Source organism: Bos mutus, chromosome 1 (assembly GCF_027580195.1).
Source record: "Bos mutus isolate GX-2022 chromosome 1, NWIPB_WYAK_1.1, whole genome shotgun sequence".
Taxonomy (NCBI): domain Eukaryota; kingdom Metazoa; phylum Chordata; class Mammalia; order Artiodactyla; family Bovidae; genus Bos; species Bos mutus.
Window position 1 is genome coordinate 152,134,174 of NC_091617.1, and position 24,624 is coordinate 152,158,797.

General features: G+C 50.9%; 1 protein-coding gene across 6 annotated transcripts in view; it reads right to left on the reverse strand.

Moving 5' to 3' along the window:
* DOP1B (DOP1 leucine zipper like protein B) overlaps nucleotides 1–24,624 on the reverse strand; it is a 133,160-nt gene that overhangs the window by 22,797 nt on the left and 85,739 nt on the right. For 4 of the 6 annotated variants that reach the window (XR_011465605.1, XM_070377606.1, XM_070377615.1 and 1 more), the window contains exons 19-27: nucleotides 22,002–23,604; nucleotides 21,173–21,284; nucleotides 20,164–20,352; nucleotides 16,836–16,958; nucleotides 15,268–15,423; nucleotides 10,449–10,504; nucleotides 7,637–7,741; nucleotides 7,459–7,525; nucleotides 4,972–5,116 (exon numbers count right to left, since the gene is read on the reverse strand). Coding sequence is in view for 5 of the 6 variants with exons in the window: in XM_070377606.1 (XP_070233707.1) it covers nucleotides 4,972–5,116; nucleotides 7,459–7,525; nucleotides 7,637–7,741; nucleotides 10,449–10,504; nucleotides 15,268–15,423; nucleotides 16,836–16,958; nucleotides 20,164–20,352; nucleotides 21,173–21,284; nucleotides 22,002–23,604 (2,556 nt within the window). In the remaining variant the exon portion in view is untranslated. The remainder of the gene's footprint in view (nucleotides 1–4,971; nucleotides 5,117–7,458; nucleotides 7,526–7,636; nucleotides 7,742–10,448; nucleotides 10,505–15,267; nucleotides 15,424–16,835; nucleotides 16,959–20,163; nucleotides 20,353–21,172; nucleotides 21,285–22,001; nucleotides 23,605–24,624) is intronic. The other 2 variants (XM_070377633.1, XM_070377625.1) reach the window with 1 other exon arrangement.

The window sequence follows — 24,624 nt, forward strand, 5'->3', positions numbered from 1 at the left end:
AATGGCAACCCACTCCAGTATTCTTGCCTGGAGACTCCTGTGGACAGAGGAGCCTCTTGGAGAATTACGTTGGCAAGTGGGGAAGGCAGCATAGCACCGAGGGACATTTCGGGGATGGGGGCGGTTCTCTATGGGGTTCCCTGTAGCTCAGTTGGTAAAGAATCTGCCTACGATGCAGGAGACCCGGGTTCGATTCCTGGGTTGGGAAGATCCCCTGGATAGGGAAATGGCAACCCACTCCAGTATCCTTGCCTGGAGAATCCCCTGGACAGAGGAGCCTGGTGGACTATGGTCCACGGGGTCACAAAGGGTCAGACATGACTTAGCGACTACACCACCACCGCTCTGTAGTAGGGTTAGCATATGGGCTGCAGTCCATAGGGTCTCAAAGAGCCGGACACCACTGAGCATGCATTCAGTACTTCATTCCTGTCCCGCTGATGATTAAGCCTCAGTGGGTTATCAACACCCACGGCCAGGTCCTTCTCATCTCAGTCCTTTATGCCCCTTGATCCCAGCATGCCATGACCCCCAGCCGGGTCCAGAGAGCCTGCGTCCTTATCTCACACTGCTTCTCAGCAGCCTTCTCACCAACCACGCGTGTGCCTCCTCCCTCCTTCTGGAAACACTCTCCTTCATAGTTTCCATGACTCGACGTTTTCTCGGTTTCTCAACCTACCCCAGTGACCTTTCCCGACTCTTTCCCAGACCATCTCAAGATTTAATATGGCCATGCAAACTCAGGCTCCATTTCCCACCCCCCAGATGTTCCTGCAAAACCCGCAGTCACCCTTGAGTGCCTTTCGGTGACTCCCGTGTCCCAGTCCATCAGCCGGTTCCGGGGACTCTGCCCTCCCACCGGCCCACTGAATTCTAGCGCCCATGCCTCTGATTCAGTGTCAGCTGCGCCCGAAGCACCACGAGAGCCTTCTGTCTGAACCTCTGGTTTCTGTTCTGGGTGGCTGCGGCCCACGTTGCTCCCAGCCGCCACACTGATGTTTTCTGAAAACTCAGTCTGATCCTGTCACTGCTCCAAGCGCTTGAATGGCTTCCCGCAGCAAGCGGGCAGACGGCCAAGCCCCGAGGCGAGCTCAGCCTCGAGCCCCATGGCCCTCCTCCCCCGCGCTCTCTCGGACCTCGCCTGACTCTCAGTAGGCTCCCAGAGGGCTGGTCTCGAGGTTTCTCGGTCTCAGCCCACTCCCAGCCCAAGGGTTTGCCATCCCTGCCCCCCCACCCTGGGAAGCGCCTTCTTAGGTCTCTGCATGCTCGCCTTCTTATCTTTTATTTTTGGCTGTGCTGGGTCTTTGCTGCTGTGCACGGATTTTCCCTAGCTGCAGCAACTGGGGGTTCCTCTCTGTTGTGGTGGGCTTCCCTGGTGGCTCACATGATCCAACTGCCTGCCAGGGAGGAGACCTGGGTTCGATCCCTGGGTCAGGAAGATCCCCTGGAGGAGGGCATGGCAACCCACTCCAGTGTTCTTGCCTGGAGAAATCCATGGACAGAGGAGCCTGGCGGGCTACAGCCCATGGGGTCACAAAGGGTCAGACGTGACTGAGACACTAACACTTCTCGCTTCGTTGCAGTGTGCAGGCTTCGGCAGTTGTGGTGCACAGGCTTAGTTGTCCTGAGGCAGGTGGGCTCTTAAGCTCCCTGACCAGGGATGGAATCCCTGCCCCCTGCACTGGCAGATGGACACGCAACCACTGGACCACCGAGGAAGTCCCCGCCCACCCCACTTTATCTTTCCTTTCTCTGCACAACTGTCAGTTCCATGGGCGACATGTTCTGTAACATCTAAAGTGAACCCTGCCCCACTCCCATTAAAAAAAAAAAAAAAAATATATATATATATATAAATTTGGAATGACTTTGCATTTCCAGAAGAACTTAAAGATACCTTTGTTAATTTACTCTGGACCATCACCTTCCATGTCACCCCCACAACAGCAGAGACCCTGTTCATTCTGTTTGCTGCTGGAGCACCAGCGTCTAGAACTCGGTGTGTGGCACACACCAGACTCAAATATACACGGAAGACCCTGCATGTCTGCTGCATGCATAAAGACTCCAAGCCGAAAAAAGCACATCATTTGAAGCCTCATTCTGTTTCATGCTTGATATGGCCAGCATCCTTAGTTTGTTCAAGACTGAAATAAAAAATAGTTATGATCCAGAGACTCTTTTGATACTCTACAGTTTGCTAATTATAATTAGTTCAGTTCAGTCGCTCTGTCGTGTCCGACTCTTTGCGACCCCATGGACTGCAGCACGTCAGGCCTCCCTGTCCATTACCAACTCCCGGAGTTTACCCAAATTGCTCATTAAGAAGCCTCCAAGTCATTTCTGCTTTGAAATTCTATGATTTTTTTTTTCTTTTTATGTCGCACTGTAGGGTCTTGGTTGCCCAACCAGGCACCAGACCCATGCGTCCTGCATTGGGAGCGCCGAGTCTTAAACACTGAACCAACGGGAAGTCCTACGATTTCTTTTCTTAAATAAAAAAATCAGATAATTATTTTACTACATTACTGTCTTGAGGTTAAATCTAACGACGGCAAAAAGTCAGGCCCAGTAACATTTGACACAGTTCAGCTGAGCTGTTGGTGGCTGTTCAGTCACTCAGTCATGTCTGACTCTCTGCGGCCCCACGGACTGCAGCACGCCAGGATTAAAGAGGCAGTTTAACCCTTACACCGCAAACTACGGCACAGTAACTGAGAGCAAAGGAGTCAAGAGAGGCACAGACTCTCCTTCCCTAGAACCACACCTATAATCAGAGCCACAGCCTGAGAAGACATAATTGTTGGTTTACGTTAGCAAACGATAGCACACTAGCTGCAGGATCTTCAATACAGAGTAAAGTGCAATTATTTTTCTTACGTAAACCGCAGAGCTAGCTGTCAAATAAATACGGTGGAAGTGATGGAACGGGGCACCATGATTTAAATGTCTGTCCAACGCCATCCCTTCTCCTCCTGGGAAGAGATGCCCCTCTTGGGTGGGAGACCGCTTCTCGGGGCTCCAGGACACGAGCCCTTCCTGCCCGCTACTGGGCCAGCCGCAGACCAGGAAGAACCAACCAGAACGCCTGCACAAGATTTGATGAACTGCGTCTGAACACCTGGTTCCCACTCTGCCCTCAAAACCAGACACGGAGAGCACGCGTGGGCATTTCATGCGTGTGAGCCAGAACTCCCTGTGCTGCTGTGCTTCTGTCCTCCTGGAGTGGGTTTCTGCTACTTGCAAGAGAAAAGAGCCCAGATTTCTTGACACGCCGTCCTTTGTACGTTAAAACCCATGGATTCAATTTTGTTTCTGCTACTATAACAACTGCTAATGATAATGATCGAGGTCGCATCAGAATGGGAGGGAAAGTAAAGGTGAAAGTGAAGTGCAAGGCGCTCAGTCGTGTCCAGCTCTCAGTCGTGTCCAGCTCTCAGTCGTGTCCAGCACTCAGTCGTGTGCCCAGCTCTCAGTCGTGCCCAGCTCTCAGTCGTGCCCAGCTCTCAGTCGTGCCCAGCTCAGTCGTGCCCAGCTCTCAGTCGTGTCCAGCTCTCAGTCGTGCCCAGCTCTCAGTCGTGCCCAGCTCTCAGTCGTGCCCAGCGCTCAGTCGTGCCCAGCTCTCAGTCGTGTCCAGCTCTTTGCGAGCCCATGACTGTTCAGCCCATGGACTTCTCCAGGCCGGAATCCTGGAGTGGGCAGCCTTGCCCTTCTCCAGGGGATCCTCCCAACCCAGGGATCGAACCCAGGTCTCCCACATCGCAGGGGGATTCTTTACCAGCTGAGCCACCAGGGAAGCCCAAGAATACTGGAGTGGGTAGCCTATCCCTCCTCCAGTGGATCTTCCCGACCCAGGAATCGAACTGGGGTCTCCTGCATTGCAGGCGGATTCTTTGCCAGCTGAGCTCTCAGGGGAGCCCAATTTTCTTGTCTAGTGCTGAGCAATGTCGGGACTGGGCATAGTGTCTGTGTATTAAATAATACTGAGAACTTGCAACAGTAATTATTAATACTTGCTCCAAGATATGCCTAATCCTGAAAGAAAGACTAAACCAACTAAAGCAGCTCACTTATCAAAACAAGCAGCGTGTTCATGAAGATTCACTTACGGGCCCCCGCCTAGCACTGTGCACACCAGTGCAGAGGTATCTGATCACTAACTCCACCCAGTACCCACCTTGAAACATCTGCTACAGACAACTCGACCTATGCCCCACAGCCCCCGACCATCTTCCCCACGTGTCCCCTGCTGAGACACCCCTCTGACTCAGCCAAGCGTCTCCCTTGCTGCAGCGGATCCAATAACCTGAGATGTGCCTGACTGACAGATTCACCCGGTGGTCTTTAGGGCACCAGCAACTGACAGTCCACACTGTGGCATTTAATTCAGACCCCTCGGGGGTTTCTGGCTGGTCAGTGGTCCTCCAAATAAAGAGATGAGTCTCCTTTGAGAGTCTCCCGACCATTTGCCTAGGAAGTTATAACTAATGATAAGGCTGGGGTGTGCCTACTGTGTGTGACTGCCGTGATAAAATCTTAATGACCTGGGCAATGACCAAATACAAGGATTTCTGGAAGGCAGGCCAGAAATGAAATACATCAACTGCTTGACAACGGTGAGCTGGTTTACTAAGTTTTCTTTCCACGGCTCCATAAAACAAACAAACAACAACAAAAAAAACACATGCATTCTCCCTATTCTTTACCTCACAAAGATTTCTACCACTGAGTCCATGCAAATTATCTTGGGAAGTTATCTCCCAGGACCCTCATCTAGGCTCATGGAAGGCTGAACACGGTAGCATGGGTCACTTGGGATCCTTCCAGTGGAGTTCTACTGTTCATTTTACTACAACTTATGTTTATGATACTACAACTTATTTTGTAAGAAGCAAAGCCAGATGATTTTTAATGCAGAGAGAGACCCGAAACCTGGCAGCAGGCATTACTTTCTGGGCCATATACACCCACCGTGCAAGTCTTCCTCAGCATCGGATTCTTCTAGAGAGATCTGAGGCTGGGCCTTCACTTCCAAGTTCCTGCTCAGCCAGCTGGTTTGTTCTAAGGAAGACCCAGCAATGTTCCCAACAGCTTCCAGAACTTTTTGAGTGACTTCCTGAGAGGAACCGAGAGAAAAGAGGAAAGGAAGTTAAGAGAGTCTTAAGTGCCTAAGGTAGCACCATCCGACAGAAGTATAATGCAAGTCACGGCTATGAAGCATACAGGTAATGAAGTCTTCGAGCAGCTACCTTAAAAGAAGAAACTAGTTCACAGTGTGCATCTTGATACGTCCAAAGTAGTCTCAACATATAACCGATAAAAAATTATTAGTGAGATTCGGCACGCTTCTTTGGTCTAAGTCTTTTAAACCTGATGTGTGTTTTATGCTTATGGCACGTTCAGTTCAGGCAAGCCACATTACAAGGGCTCAGCAGCCATACGTTGAGCTGTGGCTGCTCTACGGTCAGTAGGTAAAACGGATACACAGGAAGTCACAGCGGCACAACGCATTTGGCAGGTTGGATTTCTGGTTTCTTTAGGACCACGGGTACTAGAAATGCACCTTCAACGAACACGGCCAGAAACAAAACTGAGTAAGTTCAAACTGACTTGAGGGTGAAGAGCATAGGAGTGCTCTCAGCACAGAATCCGGTCAAGAAGCCGGGACACAAGTGGAGACACGGAGCGGGTATCATGGGGTATCATCAGCTAAGAGGGGCTACACGTCCCTGACACGTAAGCAGTCCTGGCTTCTGCTGGGAGTACAGCAGGTGTGTTCGGGCATGAAGCAAGAGTAGGTCCCTCCCTGGTGGGAGGGACGGGAGCAGCGCACCCGAGGGAACCGTCCATGGTGCACCCGGGCAGAGGGGCGGGCATGGACGCTGGCAGCAAGGGAGATCATGGAAGGACGGATGGATCTGGGGATGATCATGCTAAGTGAAGCCAGGCAGAGAAAGACACACGTCAGATGATAACACTGACATGTGGAATCTATGATACAATGCAACGGAACCTATCTAGGAAACAGAAAGCAGACTCACAGACACACAGGACAGACTTGTGGCTGCTAAGGGGGAAGGGGCGCAGGAGGGATAGAGCAGGAGGCTGGGATCAGCAGATGCAAACTATTACATATATAGGATGGACAGACGACGAGGTCCTGCTGTAGAGCAGAGGGGAGCTGTATTCAATATTCTGCAATGAACCATAATGGAAACTAAGAGGAGAAAGAATGCACATACGTGCAAACTGAGCCACTGTGCTGTACAGCAGACGTTAACACGCACTGCTTACGCTTCAGTAAAATAAATATGAAAAAAACATCAAGACAAGGGGTTGAGGGCTTAAGAGAAGCTGCCATTTCGAGGGCAGTGAGCAGATGGGGAAGTTGGGGTGCCTGGAAGCAGTAGGAAGGGGTCAGTGTCAGGAGGGCTGGGACCTTCTGGGGTGGACGCAAGGGCCCATCGAGCTCCTCCAGCCGCCTTACTGGCCACGGCCAAAGCTCGGCCTGGAGGACTGGAGGGGACGGGGCTGTGGCAGGCCACTGGCCGCACGAGATGGAGGGCTTTCAGCTTGGCGTAGGAACTGCTGACCACGGGCTGGGCTGCAGCACGTGCGCTGGGATGGAGCTTTCCCCTCCACCAGGGGAGCCAAAGGAGTCACTGGGCTTTACGCAGAGCTCCAGAGCTTCAGGGTCTCACAAACGCCAGGGGTCACAACAGGGAGCGGCAGTATGGCCAAGGCCATGAGATACACAGCACAGTTTAATGACCTTGACTCAAAGGAAGGAAATGCAAGGGACATATGTAAATGTGCAGCTGAATTCACCATGCTCTACAGCAGAAACTAACTCGACATGTTGAGGCAACCACACGCCAACAACAAAAATACATGAATAAAAGACACTGAAAAAGAAGTTAAGGCCTTGACTCAAAAAGCTCCTCACTCGATGATTATAAAGGTTATAACATACTGGTTTTTCTCACTCCATCCTACTTATTGGCTGGGTTTCTACTCAAAGGAGATTTTCCTTCTCCGGTGGCTGAGCTTTACTTTTGCTTTTCAGTGTTTTTGAAGTTTCCCATAAGTCTGAATTGCTTTAAAAAGAAGGGGGGGAAGGTTCTAAGGAAGGGAATCTGTGTATAAAGACAGATTTACTGCTCCAGCCATGCTGAAGAGTGAGCCTGCACACATCGGGGTCCAGGAGGAAGCTAGCAGGCGCCTTGAAAATTGCAAGGTGGATGGCTCAAGGCTGACATGAGAACCATCATCTGGAGACTCTATCGAGTCCTCTGAAGACAGTGATGCAGGGAGTCAGATGTGGGAACACATGCAAACCTAAGACCTGGTTCTGCCCCATGTTTAATGTTTATCATCTCCAGTGAGATTGTCTGAAAGGCGGGGCGGGCAATGCTCTCCTGGGAGAGGAACCATCCTACTGGACACCCACATACAGACCTGCAGATCTTTTTGGTCCTTCTTGCTCTCCAGGTTTGGAGTTCTTGTCACAAAGTCATTCAGCATGCTGTTGAGAGACAATCGGCTTCAGAATGAGAATGCTAGCAGAAAGGAAAACATACATGTTCCTGGAGAAGAAAAAAAACGCGGTAACATTGAGTGGCTGGGAACACGGTACCTGAGAAGCAGAAAGTAACCGGGGGGAGCGAGATTCAACTGCACGGACTCCTTCAACACGCCCAACAGCGAGGGGAAGTTCTCTTGCAAGGCTGTTGCTGGGAGCCTATTAATAAAAACAAAGAGACAACAACAAAAAAAATAGGAGGGAAAAAAAACATCCAGCCATGAACAGGTCTAATGAAAATGTTTTTTATAAGCACGTTTTAGGCGCAGGCGGTTAGAAGGCACAGGACGATGCCTTATCTGCCTGACCTGTTTTGTTCTTCTTAAATTAAAATACATATGCGTTAAATTGTGGTATTTTGGCAAGAACTTGGAGGTTTGGATACCAACCATCTGTCTAAACAGGTCAGACGCTCCTGGTTTCCTCGTCTATAAAGTGAAAGCGTTGAACTGGATGACGGATCTCTGGGCCTGTCGGGCTCCATTTAGCATTTGGCCTCCCTAACATCACTGGAAATGCAGAGTGAGCCATCGGGAGGTCACAGAAGGTGAGGTCAGGGGTCACCCAGCAGGAGGCTGATCTTTAGTAGCTCTCAAGTCAGGCCTCATGGGGAATGAGGACTCGGGGTTGTTGCCGTGGGGTGACGCTGCACCACACAGGGAGGCAGCTGGGCCGCAGCCAGCGGGTCCCAGGGCTGAGTGCTGGTCCCTGACTCGCCGCATCCTGAGGGTCCTGGGTGGGGCCTCCTCCCTGAAAGGAGGCAGCCTCCCTGAGGCCGCTGGACGATGTCACTCAGGCCACTGCAGCAGGCACTTGCTGGGATTATGACACGTATGAGTGAGCACTAGGAAGGACATGGGGAAAAGTGGAAGCAGTGACAGACTTTATTTTCTTGGGCTCCAAAATCACTGAGGATGGTGACTGCAGCCATGAAATTAAAAAGATGCCTGCTTCTTGCAAGAAAAGCTATGATCAACCTAGACAATGTATTAAAAAGCTGAGACATTACCTGAACAACAAAGGCCCTAGAGTCAAGGCTATGGCTTTTCCTGCGGTCACATATGGACGTGAGCGTTGGACCATAAGGAAGGCTGAGCGCCGAAGGATTGATGCTTTTGAACTGTGGTGTTGGAGAAGACCCTTGAGGGTCCCTTGGACATCACACCAGTCAATCCTAAAGGAGATCAATCCTGAATATTCATTGGAAGGACTGATGCTAAAGCTGAAGCTCCAATACTTTGGTCACCTGATGTGAAGAACTGACTCATTTGAAAAGATCCTGATGCTGGGCAAGATTGAAGGCAGGAGAGAAGGGGACGACAGAGGATGAGATGGCTGGATGGCATCACCGACTCAATGGACATGAGTTTGAGTAAACTCTGGGCGATAGTGAAGGACAGGGAGGCCTGGTGTGCTGCAGTCCATGGGGTCTCAAAGAGTTGGACACGACTGAGTGACTGAACAACAGCAAAGGACCAGCTCATCTTCCCCTCCTGGAGCAAAAAAGAGCAGTGATGCTCGTGCTGGAGGGTGAATGGCTGGCCTGAACTCGATCCTGGGCCAGGGGACTCCTGGGACTAGGACCCTCCGTCTACCTTCCTATAACCCTAGGGTGTCATGGGTCAGAATAACCATGGAATGTGAACTTGTCAGCCAGGGAGTTTGGTCAAATTTACTAAAGGTGAATCCCCTGAGACACGTGAGGCTATCGAGGCATCCGTGAGATAGGGCTACACCCCCTTCACTCCCGTTACTGCAGCTCTAACCTCCCCGCACAGTGGACGCATCTGGGAGCTGTATCCAGGACCTGCCGTAAGAGCCGCAGGAGGCCAGCAAAGCGTCCTCTCTCCCTGTAGAGAGCCACTTGGGGAACCACTGCAGCTGAGACCCCTGCAGATGGGTGTTCAGCTCAGTGAACCCACGCAGAAACCTCAGTTCAGTTCAGTCGCTCAGTCGTGTCTCTTTGCAATCCCATGGACTGCAGCACGCCAGGGTCCCTGTCCATCACCAACCCCCAGAGCTTGCTCAAACTCTAGTCCATCGACATGAAGCCGCCCAGCAGAAAACATGGCAAAGCACTGAGGAGAGCATCCAAAACAGTCACTTCTTTTCCTAAAAGAGGTTCTTAAAATTCCTCTTTTTTTTTGGTTATCAAGGTAATGCAAACTGTTTCTTCTGAAGTTTACCAGGTCTCACACAAAGCTGTGCTGACAAAGTGTTCAAGATAGAGCACATAGACTTGAAGATGTCAGATTCGCTCTCTACAGAAGGAAAAAGTGAGACTGGCGGGGTGTCCGATGGCCTGAGAGGGAATTAGGACACCTCTCAGATCCCCAGGTCAGCAAGATCCCCTGGAGGAGGAGAATGGCAACGCCACTCCAGTATTCTTGCCTGGAGAATCCTACAGACAGAGGAGCTTGGCAGGCTACAGTCCATGGGGTCACACAGAGTCGTGTGTGAGTCGGACACGGCTGGGTTAGTAACACACAGATACTTTCTGAACTAAGGCTCTCCAGTAATCAAGAAACACACGGGTGGAGGCAGGGAGGGATAAAGAATAAGTTGGGATTAACATAGACACACTACTGTATACAAAACATGTAAACAATAAGGACCCACTGTAAAGCACAGGGAACTATACGCAACATGTTATAACTTGTAATGAAAAAGCATTTGAAAGGGCACACACACACACACACACCTATATCAAACTGAGTCACTGTGCCGTACACCTGAAACTAACACGACACTGTAAATCAATAGCACTTCAGTTAAAAGAAAAAAAGGAGGACAATCCAGAGTAGTTACTTAAAATCACTGCAACAGCATCTATAATTGAGAAATGCCTTTGAGGGAGCTGCGTTACCTTTGGATGAACGCATAGCAAAACTGCAACACGGGGACATCCACCAGGGCCAATTTCTGAAAATTAAAGCACAGCTAATTACTCCAAAGTGGGAGGAAATAAGACTAAGACAAGAATTCAAATACAGAAACCAAACAGGTTCTATCTGCTAACAAATCAAAGGTTTCCAGCTCTGGGAGTCTTCTGAATATAATAATATAAAGGATCTCAGTGAAATAAAAGCAAACGTACCCTGTGATGGCCCACATCCTTAGGTCCCTGTTCATCAGACTCCCAGTCCTTTCCCACATTTACCTACTTCTCACCCCAGACTTTCAGCAAGTATTTAAGCAATAGTTGGCATAACGACTGAATCTCCTCAGACACGAAGCTGGTGGCCTCAGGAGCCCGTGTCGAGCTACAGACAACGCCAAATGCGAATTCTTAGCTCCGGGAATTCCCCCCAGACAGCTCAGACAACTTCCCTACGTCCCAAATGGCTGGAATTACTTGGAAATAGGTTTTCAAAACACATATTTTTCCCCCTTCTATTTGTCAGTTATAGAAGTTAAGCCAATTAAACTAACCACAAAACCAACTTTGTTATTTGAAAAATCAAAAGCCAGTTGGCCAGATGATGTCTTTTGGTTTTTTATTTTTAAGCCCAGGATTTGCAGACTCTTGTAGATCAAGTACTGAAGGAACAAAGTGGGAAAGCACCTGCACTCTGCATGAAGCTGTCTGTCGCAGGGCCAGCTCCCCCATGGCTGTAGCCGGGATATCATTCGGAGGGACTGACCAGCCACGGGGAAGGCCAGTCTCCAGCCACCTCAACCTGCTTGGAGTTATAAATGCCAATCCAAGGTCTGTTATGTGAACATTCACGTTCAAGAGTAAAAGGCAGGATCTTCCTGCCAGCCATGCAGTGGTTAGGAACCTGCCTTCTAATGCAGGGGATGGGGGTTCCATCCCTGCTCAGGGAACCAAGATCCCAAGTGCTGCAGGGTGACAACGCCTCAGTGCTGTACCTAAGGTGCCTGTGCGCTGCAGTGAAAGATCCCACGTGCCGCAACTAAGACTCGATGCCCACAGGAAATAAATAAATAAATACTTTTAAAAAAAGGGTAAAAGGCAACCAGTTGCTGTGCGTGCTAAGTCACTTTGGTTGTGTCCGACTCTTTGCGACCCCGTGGACTGTAGCCCGCCTGGCTCCTCTGTCACAGGGATTTTCCAGGCAAGAATACTGGAGTGGGTTGCCGTGCCCTCCTCCAGGGAATCTTTCTGGATCTCCTGCCTCCTGCATTGGCAGGCAGGCTCTTTACCACTAGCACCACCCGGGAAGCCCCACGGCAACAAGAGTCCTAGGCCATGAAGAGATCTGAGGGCAGATGCCATGAAGCCTCCCGTGGCCATCTTACATCTGATTCCTTAAGCCGGTTCCATGATCTGGCCTCACGGGGTTAAGCTGCAGGCTGCCTCATCTCCTTCCCCCAACTAGAATGCAGGCTGGCTGTGGGCGGGGGCGGCGTCACTCTTCAGGATTCCCCACTGTGGACGCACACACTTGATGTTCAATGAACACGTGGAATGACGGAAGGCGACCAGGGCCGAGAGTAACTGACTGGTTAGAGGCCCCTGGAGGCCTTCCTCCCAGCGCGGACATTTCTGCAGAGGGCGACCCTGAGCCACGGGCCTTTTCCGGGGAGGCACCCCGAGTGGAGGGGTCTCCTGCAAGGCAGGCGGAGCTGTAAACACTGCTAAAGGTATTCCTGGGCAGTTTTCTCACTCTGCGGGGAAAATGGGTGAACGCTTCTCTGATTTCAAGGTTTAGCTTTTGTTCACCACCCTTTGTGCTATGACTTTAATATCTAAGAGCAAGATTTATTTGTTATAAAATTTTGGTAAAATGTATTTGACAAAATTTACCACGTAAAACATTTTTAAGGGTACAGGACAAGGGCATTCAGGACATTCACTGCTACTGTTGGGCAACTATGATCACCATTCATCAGAACTATTTCATCTTCACAGAGTGAAACTCAGTCCCCATTACACACCAAGCCCATTCCATCCTCCCCCAGCTTCTAGTAACTATCTTTCTCTTTTCTGTCTCTGTGGACTGGACCACTCCTGGGTACCCCATATAAGTGGAATCATGCAATACTGTCCTTTTGGACTGACTTATTCCCCTTAGCATAATGCTGTTAAGGTTCACCCATGGTATAGCGTGTGTCAGAATTTCCTTCCTTTTCAAGGCTGAGTCATAATCCACTGCGTGTGTATAGACCTCCCTGTGTTTATCCACTCATCTGCTGACGGGTTATTTCTACTTTTTGGCTGCTGCTGCTGCTAAGTCGCTTCAGTCGTGTCGGACTCTGTGCGACCCCATAGACGGCAGCCCACCAGGCTCCCCCATCCCTGGGATTCTCCAGGCAAGAACACTGGAGTGGGTTGCCATTTCCTTCTCCAATGCATGAAAGTGAAAGTGAAGTTGCTCAGTCGTGTCTGACTCTTAGCGACCCCATGGACTGCAGCCTACCAGGCTCCTCCGTCCATGGGATTTTCCAGGCAAGAGCACTGGAGTAGGGTGTCATTGCCTTCTCCAACCGGCTCTGGTATACAAGTATCAGTTTGAATTAAAACTATTTTTTAGTGATCGCTTGGCCCACTCCATTAATTTTCATTTAGGGAATTATTCTTAAGAGTGTTTCTGACGATATCATCTGAAATTACCTGAGAGAGGACAATTATTTCAAGGTCAGAACAAATCCCTGGTTTCTATCAAATTAATTCAGAACAAAATAGCTCCAACACTTTCAATGAAGAAGCCTGCTTTGGTGAAATCAAAGACCTCTCAGGCGTAAAACCATAGAGTCTGTTCTATTGCAAAACCACTGTACGTAAATGAAAAGGTGTCTAAGCAGTAGAAAAGCTCCCTCAACTGCTATGCAGAAATTGGGCAGAAAAACTATAGGAGCTTTGTGGTTCAATCACGTCACCCTTCAAAGACCACTGACATCCCTACAGCCAGATGAAAGCTCTGCTTTCTCAGAATCTCCAGTATGAGTTAAGTCCTCTGGTGTGAATTTTGTACTTTGACAAAAATTATGCAAACTTTTAACTTGCCCATGGACAAAGATGCTCTTCTTGACCTAGTCTAGTCAGGCCCCTCTGCTTTTTGTATTTTTAAAATATTTGTTTGTTTGGCTGCTCCAGGTCTTAATTCTGGCATGTGGAAGCTTTAGTTGCATCCTACGGGATCTAGTTCCCTTTACTGCTGTTGTTCAGTGGCTAAGTCACGTCTAACTCTTGGTGACCTTGGATTACAGCACACCAGCCTTCCCTGTCTCCTGGAGTTTGCTCAGGGTCATGTTGAATTCAGCTCCCTGACTAGGGATCAAACCCAGGTGCCCTGCATTGGACAGCAGGGAGTCTTAAGCTGGAGAAGTCTCTGGGTTTGTTTTTTTCAGCCACACAGCACGGCTTGTGAGATCTTAGTTCCCCGACCAGGCACTGAACTGGGACCCTCAGTAGTGAAAGTGGAGAGTCCTAACCACTGGACTGCCAGGGAAGTCCTTAGCCAGGCTCCTCTGAGCCCTCATCTTGACCAAGCCTCAACCTTGATCTACAAGGTTGTACCTTCGGCACAAACGATTCCATCCACACCACAAACTAAGACTTGAGCAAACACGACTACGGTTCCCAGCAGCTCAAGGCTGTGTCCTAGGGAGATGACCTCGACCCCCTTAAAATGAGAAAGCTCACGGCCTCAGAAGGAATCTGCTGTGTGTTCGGCCAAGTCCTGATACGTTCCTGAAGACCCCTCCTTCGAGCATTTATTAGGAAAAGCTTATGGTTACAAATCCTTCCTCTGTCCCTCTGGGATGTGAATGCCTCTTCTCCAACCCAGGAATGTCTTTCCCAAGGACCTGGTAGCCATCCCTTTAAAATATCATCAAGAAAGACAGGGCCCCTATCTCCCAGGATCCCGGGGAGCATAGGAAGCAACCTTTCACAACACGGTCTGTAACTATGCTCTCATTACACTCACCAAGCCCTTTCGCGCTTGTTTGTAGCTTTCCACTCCCCTGACTCTGCTCAAGCTCTGCCCTTCACCCTTTCTATTCATCCTCCCCATAAAATACCCACTCACCTCTGCACAAGCTGGAACTGATCGCACCTCTTCCACCTACTGCCGGAGCTACTGAATGAAGTCGGTCTTTTCTACCTTTAACCAGCGTCCGGCTTTGCTTATCTTTGATGCTTTTTAGGCTGCAAGTTCCTGCAAGCCAAGTGACATTTCCTCTTTCTAGATTTATTTGATTTGGCACACAGCAGACCCTTGATAAGAACCACTACGGGGGATTTCACTGGTGGTCCAGTAGTTGAGAATGCAAGAGACGTGGGTTCAATCCCTGGTCTGGGGAACTAAGATCCCACCTGCCTCGGAGCAACTAAGCCTGTGTGCCGCAACTGCTGAGCCCAAGTGCCACAACCAGAGGGCCCGTGTGCCTGCAATGAAAGATCCTGCAAGATGCAGCTAAGACCCAGTGCAGTCAAATAAACAAAGTACATTGCAGAAAACAGAACCACTACTGGGCAGAGTGCTCTGCGGTGGGCTGTAAGGATGGAAGTCCGTCCCCTCAGGTGGTTCGCACCAAGACGGGAGTCCGTGGAGCACGTCTCATACATCTCCACAAAGTCCGGCGAGAACACCTCCCTTTTATGGCCCCTTGAATTCCCTGGTGCTCCTGCAACCTTTGTTTCCCTCCCAGATGCCATCTATACAATGTGGACTGGAAGAGTCCTGCGTTCATCCGAGGCCCCCCAGGCTCCTGACCTCATCCCCGCGGATCTGCGGCGGGTGCTTCACCACCTCCTTCACCAGGTGCAGCACCGAGTCCGTCTGCAGGGTGCTCAGCGCACAGATCAGATCCACTAGGGTCAGCTGGGACGTGCTGGCCGCCGGAACGATCTGCCGAGAAGAGGACCGTTCCTTGAGAGAGACAACAAAAATAAGCAGGACTCCCAGCAAGCACTCTGTGATACTTGCTCCTGGAGGAAGAGATGTGTTTTAATCTTTGAAACAAATATTTAAAGGAATATTAGGTAAAGGACTGTATTGGTAGGAAGAAGAGTAAGGTTAAAAAAAAAAAAAAAAAGCTTTTAATCACAGGAATGTAATCAGTATATGATACAGATGAGGAATAAAAGGCATAGCCAGTGACAGGCAATTGCTCTGGTCTTTATGAGTTCAAGCTGAGAAAGAGTGTTGGAAACATAGTATTAACTTGAAGGAAACAGGCTGATTATCCAGAGCCAGCCCCCAGAGTAGGAGGACAGCAAGTGAAACAGGAAAACCAGGTTCACAGAAGTTGGCCAAAGAAGGAAAGTCCTGGCATGGGAGGTGGGTTTTGATGATCAGCATGGGGGTGGGAGCCTGCCCTTGGAAGTACGAGGGTCCTCGCCAGGGAAGACCCCACAGGTGCTAAGCTGGGTGGCCTGGACCACCAGCCTCTCCTGCCTCCTCGGGTAATGGGGTCCACACTGGGGTGGGGCAGACGCTCTGAAGAGGTACCGGGCAGGAACCTACATGGACCATGGACGGAACCGAGGGTGAAGCCCGTGCTGGATTTACAGAAACAGGAGACCAAGCTCCTGGCAGGACCTTGTGATGGACCACTCGGTGGAGAACACTTAGGCAAAATGTAAACCAAAGTCTTGGCAGAGGAATGCGATGATTCCTTTACCATCACAAACGAGTATTATTCTCATAAATTAAAAAAAGCCAAATGTCAACTGTGACTGTGTCAGTGGAGGTTCAGCAACTGTGACAAGCATACCTCTCTTGGTGGGGGTGGGGGGAATGTTGATGGGGGTGGGGAGGTGCATGTGTGGGGGCAGGGGAGTAGGGAAAATCTCTATACCCTTCTCTCATTCTGCTGGGAACTTAAAACTGCCCAGAAAGAGAAAGTCTTTAAAAAGATTGGTTTGAAAAAAAAAAAAGAAAGCTTTTAGAAGGTACTATAACCAAGGAGGGGCCCCCAGGGGTCCTCACGGGTAGAATGAGGAACCACTTCTTAGGCTGGGGGGCAGGTCCCGCAACGGTGTTGTTCTTTGAAATGTACATGTTTGATACATTCTTGGAAGTACACTATTAGACAGTAGATTAAAATGCTAAATGAAAAGTACGATATACCCATTGTACGGTAGGAAGAGAAGAAAACAGAGGTTGGGTGGGCTCCACTCCCTCCCCCCACCTGGCTGTAACAGGCACAGCTAGACGATGACGTCACGAGTTTAACACGGTGGGGGGGGGGCCGCCTCCGAGGTCTCCCCTGGCGGCCTCTGGGGTCACCTCTAGATCCCACGGGGCCGTCCACGCGTGGCTTTGCTTTCGGGCTTTACCTTTGTCTTACTGTGGCGTTTTCCCTTCTTCCTGCTCCACACGGCTGCAACTGCTGCTGTCAGCTGAACTCCAAGAGGCGCTGTCAAGGGGTTCAAGAAGTCTAAAATTTTTTGTCGTATGGTCTTAAAAAACAAAAAACAGAAAAACGATGAGTGAGAGCACAGTCAGGGCTCCAGTGGACCGTGCACTTCACCACTAGCACCTGTGACCTTGGGAGCTTTTGTCTTAGTGTAGTGGGCATTATGCTGGGGTCTGGGGGCGGCGGGGTAGGGGGGTTAGGGAGATGGTGGTGGTGCAGAGCACCGCCTGGAGGAGTTGGACAGGACGCATGGGGGGCGGTCCAGGTGCACAAACAGCAGAGCAGCGACTCCTGGGAAGTGATGGATACCACCTTCGAGCAGATAGTAGCGGGGCAGTGCTCGGAGCAAGTCACCTGAGGCTTTGCAGACCCAGCGAGAAAGCGGAGACCCTGCAGGGCAGCCCCCAGCCGTGCTGGCCTCAACCAGCTCAGGGAGGGCTTGTAAGTACCAGGAAGGATGTGCCTCGGTTTCCAGAAATATGTGCCATTTACCTAATTTTATTATGCGGCCAACAAAAACGGACCCACGCCATGGCCAGGACGTCACTCGCCACCCTCCCCTTTGCTGTGCCTGGATTTCTCTGCATTCCCGAAACCTCTGTGTTCCCTCCTTTGTGGATGCTGTGGGTCTCCCAGCCTCTAACACACACCTGGGAAGGCACATCCTCTCATCCTGGGTCTTGGCTCAACCCCTCTGCCTCAGGAAGGCCTCCTTGACCCTCAGAGCAGGGGTCACAGGCTGGCAGAGTGCCCTGCGTTTCTTTGCAGCGCTTCTCATTATTTTAAAGTGGATGGTTAATGTCTGTGCCTGCCAGGAGGACAAGGACTTCCCTCTATCTTGTCCACTTGTGGACAGGCAGGGCCAGGTACAGAGCAGCAGGCACACATGTGCCCGTGCAATGAATGGATTTACCTTGGGCTTCCCTTGCTCCTTGCAAGAAAAGCTATGACCAACCTAGACAGCATATTAAAAAGCAGAGACATTACTTTGCCAACAAAGGACAATCTAGTCAAAGCTATGGTTTTTCCAGGAGTCATGTATGGACGTGAGAGTTGGACCATAAAGAAAGCTGAGCGAGGAAGAATTGATGCCTTTGAACTGTGGTGTTGGAGAAGACTCTTGAGAGTCCCTTGGACTGCAAGGAGATCCAACCAGTCCATCCTAAAGGAAATCAGTCCTGAATATTCATGGGAAGAATTGACGCTGAAGCTGAAGCTCCAATCCTTTGGCCACCTGATGAGAAGAGCCGACTCATTGGAAAAGACCCTGATGCTGGGAAAGATTGAAGGCAGGAGGAGAAGGGGACGACAGAGGATGATATAGTTGGATGGCATCACCAACTCAATGAACATGAGTTTGAGCAAGCTTTGGGAGTTGGCGATGGACAGGGAGGCCTGGCGTGTTGCAGTCCATGGGGTCGCAAAGAGTCGGAGACAACTGAGGGACTGAACTGAACGTCCCTGTCCCCACTGCCTTTGTCTAGCATCACTTTAGATACAACTGAGCTGGGGATGGGGATGTCTTCTCCCTCCTACCACGGTTTCTGCTTGAGAGAGATGATTCGGGCCCCGGCTCAGGACCTTGGGTCCTTCAGGGAGGGCTTGGGTTAAGTGCTCAGTAAATGCTGCATTGTCGTTGTTCAGTCATGTCCAACTCGTCACGATCCTGTGGACTATAGCCCGCCAGGCTCCTCTGCTATGGAATTCTCCAGGAAAGAATACTGGAGTGGGTTGCCATTCCCTTTGCCAGGGGATCTTCCGAACCCAGGGACTGAACCCATGTCTCCTGGACTGCAGGCATGTTTGCTTGTTTCTTTTTTTAACCACTGAGCCACCTGGGAAGCCCCTGGAAAGCCCCCAACAAATGTCAGCCATCACCACAATGAATTCTTCCATCAGTCCAGGGGGCAGGCTACTAGTAACAGACTCATTTCACAGAGGAGGAAACGGAGGCTCAGGCTGAGTGAACCTTCTGAACCTTTTGAGAGATTAATTTTTAGGCTGAATTTAAGCAGGTTCCTGTGGCCGATTTCCCTTGGAGATCATCTCTGGAACCGACAGAAAATTTCTGGAGGCCCCACCTGTGCCTCCCAGAACCTAAAAGCCCGCTGGTCTGGGAGTCAGACTGCCAGACTGACCACAGAAAGAATCACATGCTCTCTCTACACCCCTCATCTGTCCACCTGGGAATAATAATAGCACCTGCCTTGCAGGTGAGGACTGAATAACGCCAGTAAATATAGAGTGCTCAGATGACGCCCCGCACCCTGTTTGCAGCGGAGCAAATGACAGCACACAGAGGTTGAATGCACGTGCTCAAGGTCCCACAAAGCAGCTGAGCAGGGAGCCAAATCCAGGTGACCTGGGTCCCAGGGCCCTGACCTGTTCTGCTGAACCCAGGCTGCCAGAGGCCGGCGTTAAGCCCTGAGGGCACGCGCCAGCGGTGCTCTGCGGATGGGAGACACGGCCAGACAACTGGGAGCCACTGGACATGGCGATCACACACTGAGTTACATGCCTGGGTGCCTCCCAGGGAGAGTCAAGGGTTTAACGCAGCATGGGACCCTCTGGGGACTTCCTGGGAGAGATCCCTCCACGCTTGTCCTCTGCCGGCCTCTTGTTTGTGGAAAAGCTTTCGCCTTCCAGGCCTCCCCTGAGTCACCAATGCCTGGCTCAAGAATTAATGACTGCAGGGCTTTCCTGATGGCTCAGCAGTCAAGCATCCAATGCAGGAGACACGGCTCCAGGCCCTGATCCGGGAAGATCCCATATGCAGTCAAGCAACTCATTCATTCCTTCTGCCGCAACTACTGAGCCTGTGCTCCAGATCCCGGGAGCTGCACCGACTGAAGCCTTCGAGCCCAAGATTCCGTGCTCCATGACGAGAGAAGCCACCGCAACGGGAGGCCACACACCGCGATGAAGCATAGACTCTGCTCCCCGCAACTAGAGAATGCCCTTGCTGCAACAAACACCCAGCATGGCCAAAAATAATTTTTCTAAATAGCCAAAGGGAAAAAAAACTGAAAAGTACTCACAAAAGCCTTAAGAAGGCCATGAATATAAGGCTTACTCATAAACAAACTGGAGATTTCTACTTCCGGTTTACTTATAACAGTACTTCTAACGTGGGTTTCTCTGGGCACGTTCTCTTTGAATATGTATGTATACATCCCTGTGTATTTTTATTTCTGGCAGGACAATACAAGACAAAGGAAATCGTAAGCCTGCAGAGGAAGCTCTCTCACTTTGGTGGTTTTAAAGTAAACGGAAGAGGATCCCTTCGTGGCTCCGAGGAGATCGACGGGTCTCTTCTGAGTCTCCTCCTTCCTGAGGACGTTCCAGAGAAGGGCCATGGTGTTCACAATTCGAGGGAGCTCTTCCAGAATAGCATTCTTGGCATTCTTCAGATTGGTAGGGTCAGTCACAGCAGCGGTCTGAAAAACAGAGACAAAAACTTGAGACCCGGCTGCATTTCCCTTTCCATGAGGACGCTGGGGCTGGTGAGATGGAGTCTGGGTTGGAGCACTCCCCAGGGCAAGGCCTACATGTGGTCTAGAAATAAGATCCTCCCTGAGCATTTAAACCCACGACTTCCCTTCAGAGAGAGATGTCTGTGAGTCTGAGGCTCGTTACAAACTTTGCAAATCCCTCAACCAAAGTACTAGCTCCATTCTAAAATTTAATACCAGATAGGGTAGAGTGGGCTTCCCTGGTGGCTCAGGTGGTAAAGAATCCGCCTGCAATGTGGGAGACCAGGGTTCGATCCCTGGGTTGGGAAGATGCCCTGGAGAAGGGAATGGCAACCCACTCCAGTATTCTGGCCTGGAGAATCCCATGGACAGAGGACCTTGGTGGGCTACAGTCCTTGATGTCGAAAAGTGTCCGACGTGACTGAGTTATTTTCACTTTCTAGGGCAGAGTAATCAAAACATAAAATGCCTTCAAACTCCATAAAGTAAAAAAAAAAAAATACATGGAGAAAAGATCACATTCTATGCCACACTGGGCAAGGGCTGACATTGCCCACAGAGCGGCCAATGAGAACAAAACCACATGGGCGTTACTTACGTACGTACATTTGCACATATACTTGCACACAGGCTTGCGTTATTTGCATGTGTGCCACATGGCATTAATACTGACACACATGTCTGTATTACATACATACATTTCTTATTTGAAACAGACATAATCCCAAAGAAGACAAAACAATATGTGAAAACTGCCTCGAACTCGGGAAAAAAAGCAATTTACCTTTTTGCTTTGGTTGGGTTGTTCCAAAAGACAGAAATGACTAATGGTTGTTAGGCCTTCCAACAGAGTGAGTGGATAATCCGGGGAGATGTTTTCCCTCTTGGAGGTTATGCTTTGGTGAAGAAACGAGAAACTGGTTTTGAAAATCTTTAAGAATGAGGCCAGAAAAGTTTTTAATCCTAAACATAGAAACCACAGACATATCACCATCTTAAAACAAACTGGGACTCTCATAATGAAATACTGCTACAAAAATGACAGGCCTCTTTTGAACTGTTTTACATTTATCTGGTCGCTTTGGAAAAATGTTTCCAGATGTTTTAGGATTTCTGTGCAGAGGATTCACACTTTTATTTCTGTTTTGCAAAAATAATGGAGATAGATTGACTTGTCCTACAACCCAGATCTGGCCTGGGTGGTCAGATGGAATTAAAAATAAAGGAATCCACATTCAGTTCCTTGTTACCCTCTTTTGACAATTCTACCTAGGCTTCTGACTAGGTTGAAATGACCCTCCAACTGACGAGGGCCAATAAGCCATTCGTGACAAAAAGCTCTCATTAAACCAACAGGAATATGCCTCTTCCCAGGTGGCGCTAGTGGTAAAGAACCCGCCTGCCAAGGCAAGAGACATAGGAGACGTGGGTTCCATCTCTGGGTCGGGAAGATCTCCTGGAGGAGGAAATGGTAACCCACTCCAGAATCTTTGCCTGGAGGATCCCATGGACAGAGGAAACTGGCGGGCTACAGTCCACAGGGTCTCAGGAGAGTCGGACACGACTGAAGGGACTTAGCACCCAAGCACCAGTTGCCTCAAGGCTCACTGTACCTAAAGGACAGCTTCGCTGACTCGCTCTCATACTGCTTGACCAGCTCATCCAAGTTTTTGCAGATCTGGACAAGGAAGGGTGTTACAGTCCAGCCCAGGGACCTTCCGAAGTACGGCAAGGAATGCGTGACCAGGCTGACCCAGGCTGGGTGCATGCCGTAGCCATAGGCTGGCTGCAGGCCCTTGACCACGGCGGCCACCAGCAGCCCCTGCGATGTGAGTGGGTGGGGCCACACGTACTGCAGGGCCCTGATGGCCTGCTGGAAGTTCAGGGCCCGCCGCCACTCCCGGGGCAGGTCAGGCAGCTGCTCCGCCTCCTCGGGTGCCTGGCCCAGGTGGTGCTCCAGCACAATGAGCACCTGCAGCAGCTTTAGCAGCTCGATCTGCAGTGGGTGCTCGCTCCAGACCTGGTCCTGGCCCAGGTTGATGACATGCTCCTCCAGCACGCCCTCTTCCCGCAGGGCTCCTCCCGGCGCAGCCGTGGCCAGCCCATAGCGCTTCTGGCTCGTGTGCATGGAGGCAGACAGCGAGAGCAGGACCAACTCCTGTACCCGGCATCTCTGCAGCAGGCCCTGGATGAACTCCACGTTCTTGCCCTCGGCCGCCTTGGCCACCGAGACCAGCTCCGTCATCACCCTGATCAGGACCTCCACGCTCTTGACCTGCACATCCCGGTTGCCCAGGATGTCCCGGTGAGAGACCCTCAGGGAGCAAGGGTAATAGCTGCGGAGGAAACTGAGGCACAGGTAGGTGAGGAGCTCGATGAGCAGCGAGTGCGGGCACGTGCTAGGGGGCTGGCTTGGGAGCTTGCCGTAGAAGCTCTGGCCCCCCAGGGCCTCCTGGTGGCGGGCCAGGAGGTTGGAGATGAGGTTGAGGTGCGCCGTGGCGCTGGTGTCCACGCTGGTCCTGGACACGGCCTCGATGAACTCGCGTGGGTTGGTTTTGAGCACGGCCTCCAGCACTGAGAAGGCGTAGAGCACCCGCCGCGAGTCGTAGGGTTGCAGATAGAGCAGGATGTGCGCGAACAGGGCCTCCAGCCTCGCCTGCCTCTCGCGCTGCTGCTTCCGCAGCCGGGCCACCGTCAGCGCCTGCAGCTCCGCGGCCGCCTCCTCGTCGCTGGATGGCGGCGACTCCGAGGCCTGGGTCTGGTCCGAGTCCGCGCGCACCAAGCACGTGGGGCTGCCCACCTGCGGGCTGGGGGCCCGGGCGGCCGCAGCCAGGGGCGCGCAGCACTGCTCGCCGCCGCTCAGCTCCTGCGGGTAGTGCGCCGGCGAGGAGACGGAGGACGTGTTCTCGCTGCTGTCCGTGGCGCCGGAGCTCGTGTCCGCCGACTCGGTGCGCTCGCTGCCGTCCTCCGCAGTGGCACGGGCCGGCCCGTCCAGCAGGTCCTCGAGGCGTGTGGGGCGGTCATGCTCGCGGGGCTCGCCGCCCACCAGGCACGTCTCGGGCTCCGTCTCCACCTCGGCCCAGATGGCCTCACGGTCCACCGTGGTGAGCTGGCTCAGGGGCGCGCCGTCTTCACAGCCTCCCTCTGGCAGCTCGGGTGCGTCCCACGCCTCCCCGAATGAGGCTTGCTTCCTGTTGAGCCAGCGGTGCCAGTCTTCTGCAAGGGACGGAATGACAGACAGCTTGAGAACAGAAGGGTTCGTTATGTCAGGCAGTTCCACGGTGATCTTGGTCTTAAAGGGAGGCAGCAAGATCAATATTAGTAAAACGCTCCATGGGGGCGGGGAAGAGGCAAGACAAATTCTTGGCAATATCTGGATGGGCTGGGATGATCCCCTGGAGGAGGAAATGGCAACCCACTCCAGTGTTCTTGCCTGGAGAATTTCATGGACGGCTGAGTGGCTTTCACTTTCACATAGAGAATATAACCAATATGATATAATAACTATAAATTGAGTATGCTCAGAGGCTCAGTCGTGTCTGACTCTTTAAGATCCCATGGACTGTGGTCCACCAGGTTCCTCTGTCCCTGGAATTCTCCAGGCAAGAATACTGGAGTGGGCTGCCATTTCCTTCTCCAGGGGATCTTCCCCACCCAGGGATCCATCCTGGGTCTCCCGCATTGCAGGTGGATTCTTCACCAACTGAGCTACCAGGGAAGCCCATAAATGGAGTGTAACCTTTAAAAATCATGAATCACTATGCTGGGCATGTGAAACTTGTGTAGCACCGTAAATCAACGATACTGTAATAAAAAATAAAGCATGAAAAAACAACAAAATATAGTTCCTGCATGAAACGACAACACTAGAGTCTAGGTTACATTACAGATGTAAGTTAGACAAGCAAAGTGAACAGGTCCTTTAAAACGTTCAAGAAATTGGGTAATTTAGTTATAGTATCATAGAAAATATAAATATACCAAGTTTAGGGGAAGGGTGATCTATAAAAATGCCTATGGTTTTCTCCCAGGACTTTCCTTTCAAAAAAAGGTACCCTATAGAAATGTCAACAGAAGGTTTTTCAAAACTGAAAGGGTATCGCTGAAATGTGCTGTATAAAGACAAACAAGTGAAGTGAAGTCGCTCAGTCGTGTCCGACTCTTTGTGACCCCATGGACTGTAGCCTACCAGGCTCCTCTGTCCATGGGATTTTCCAGGCAATAGTACTGGAGTGG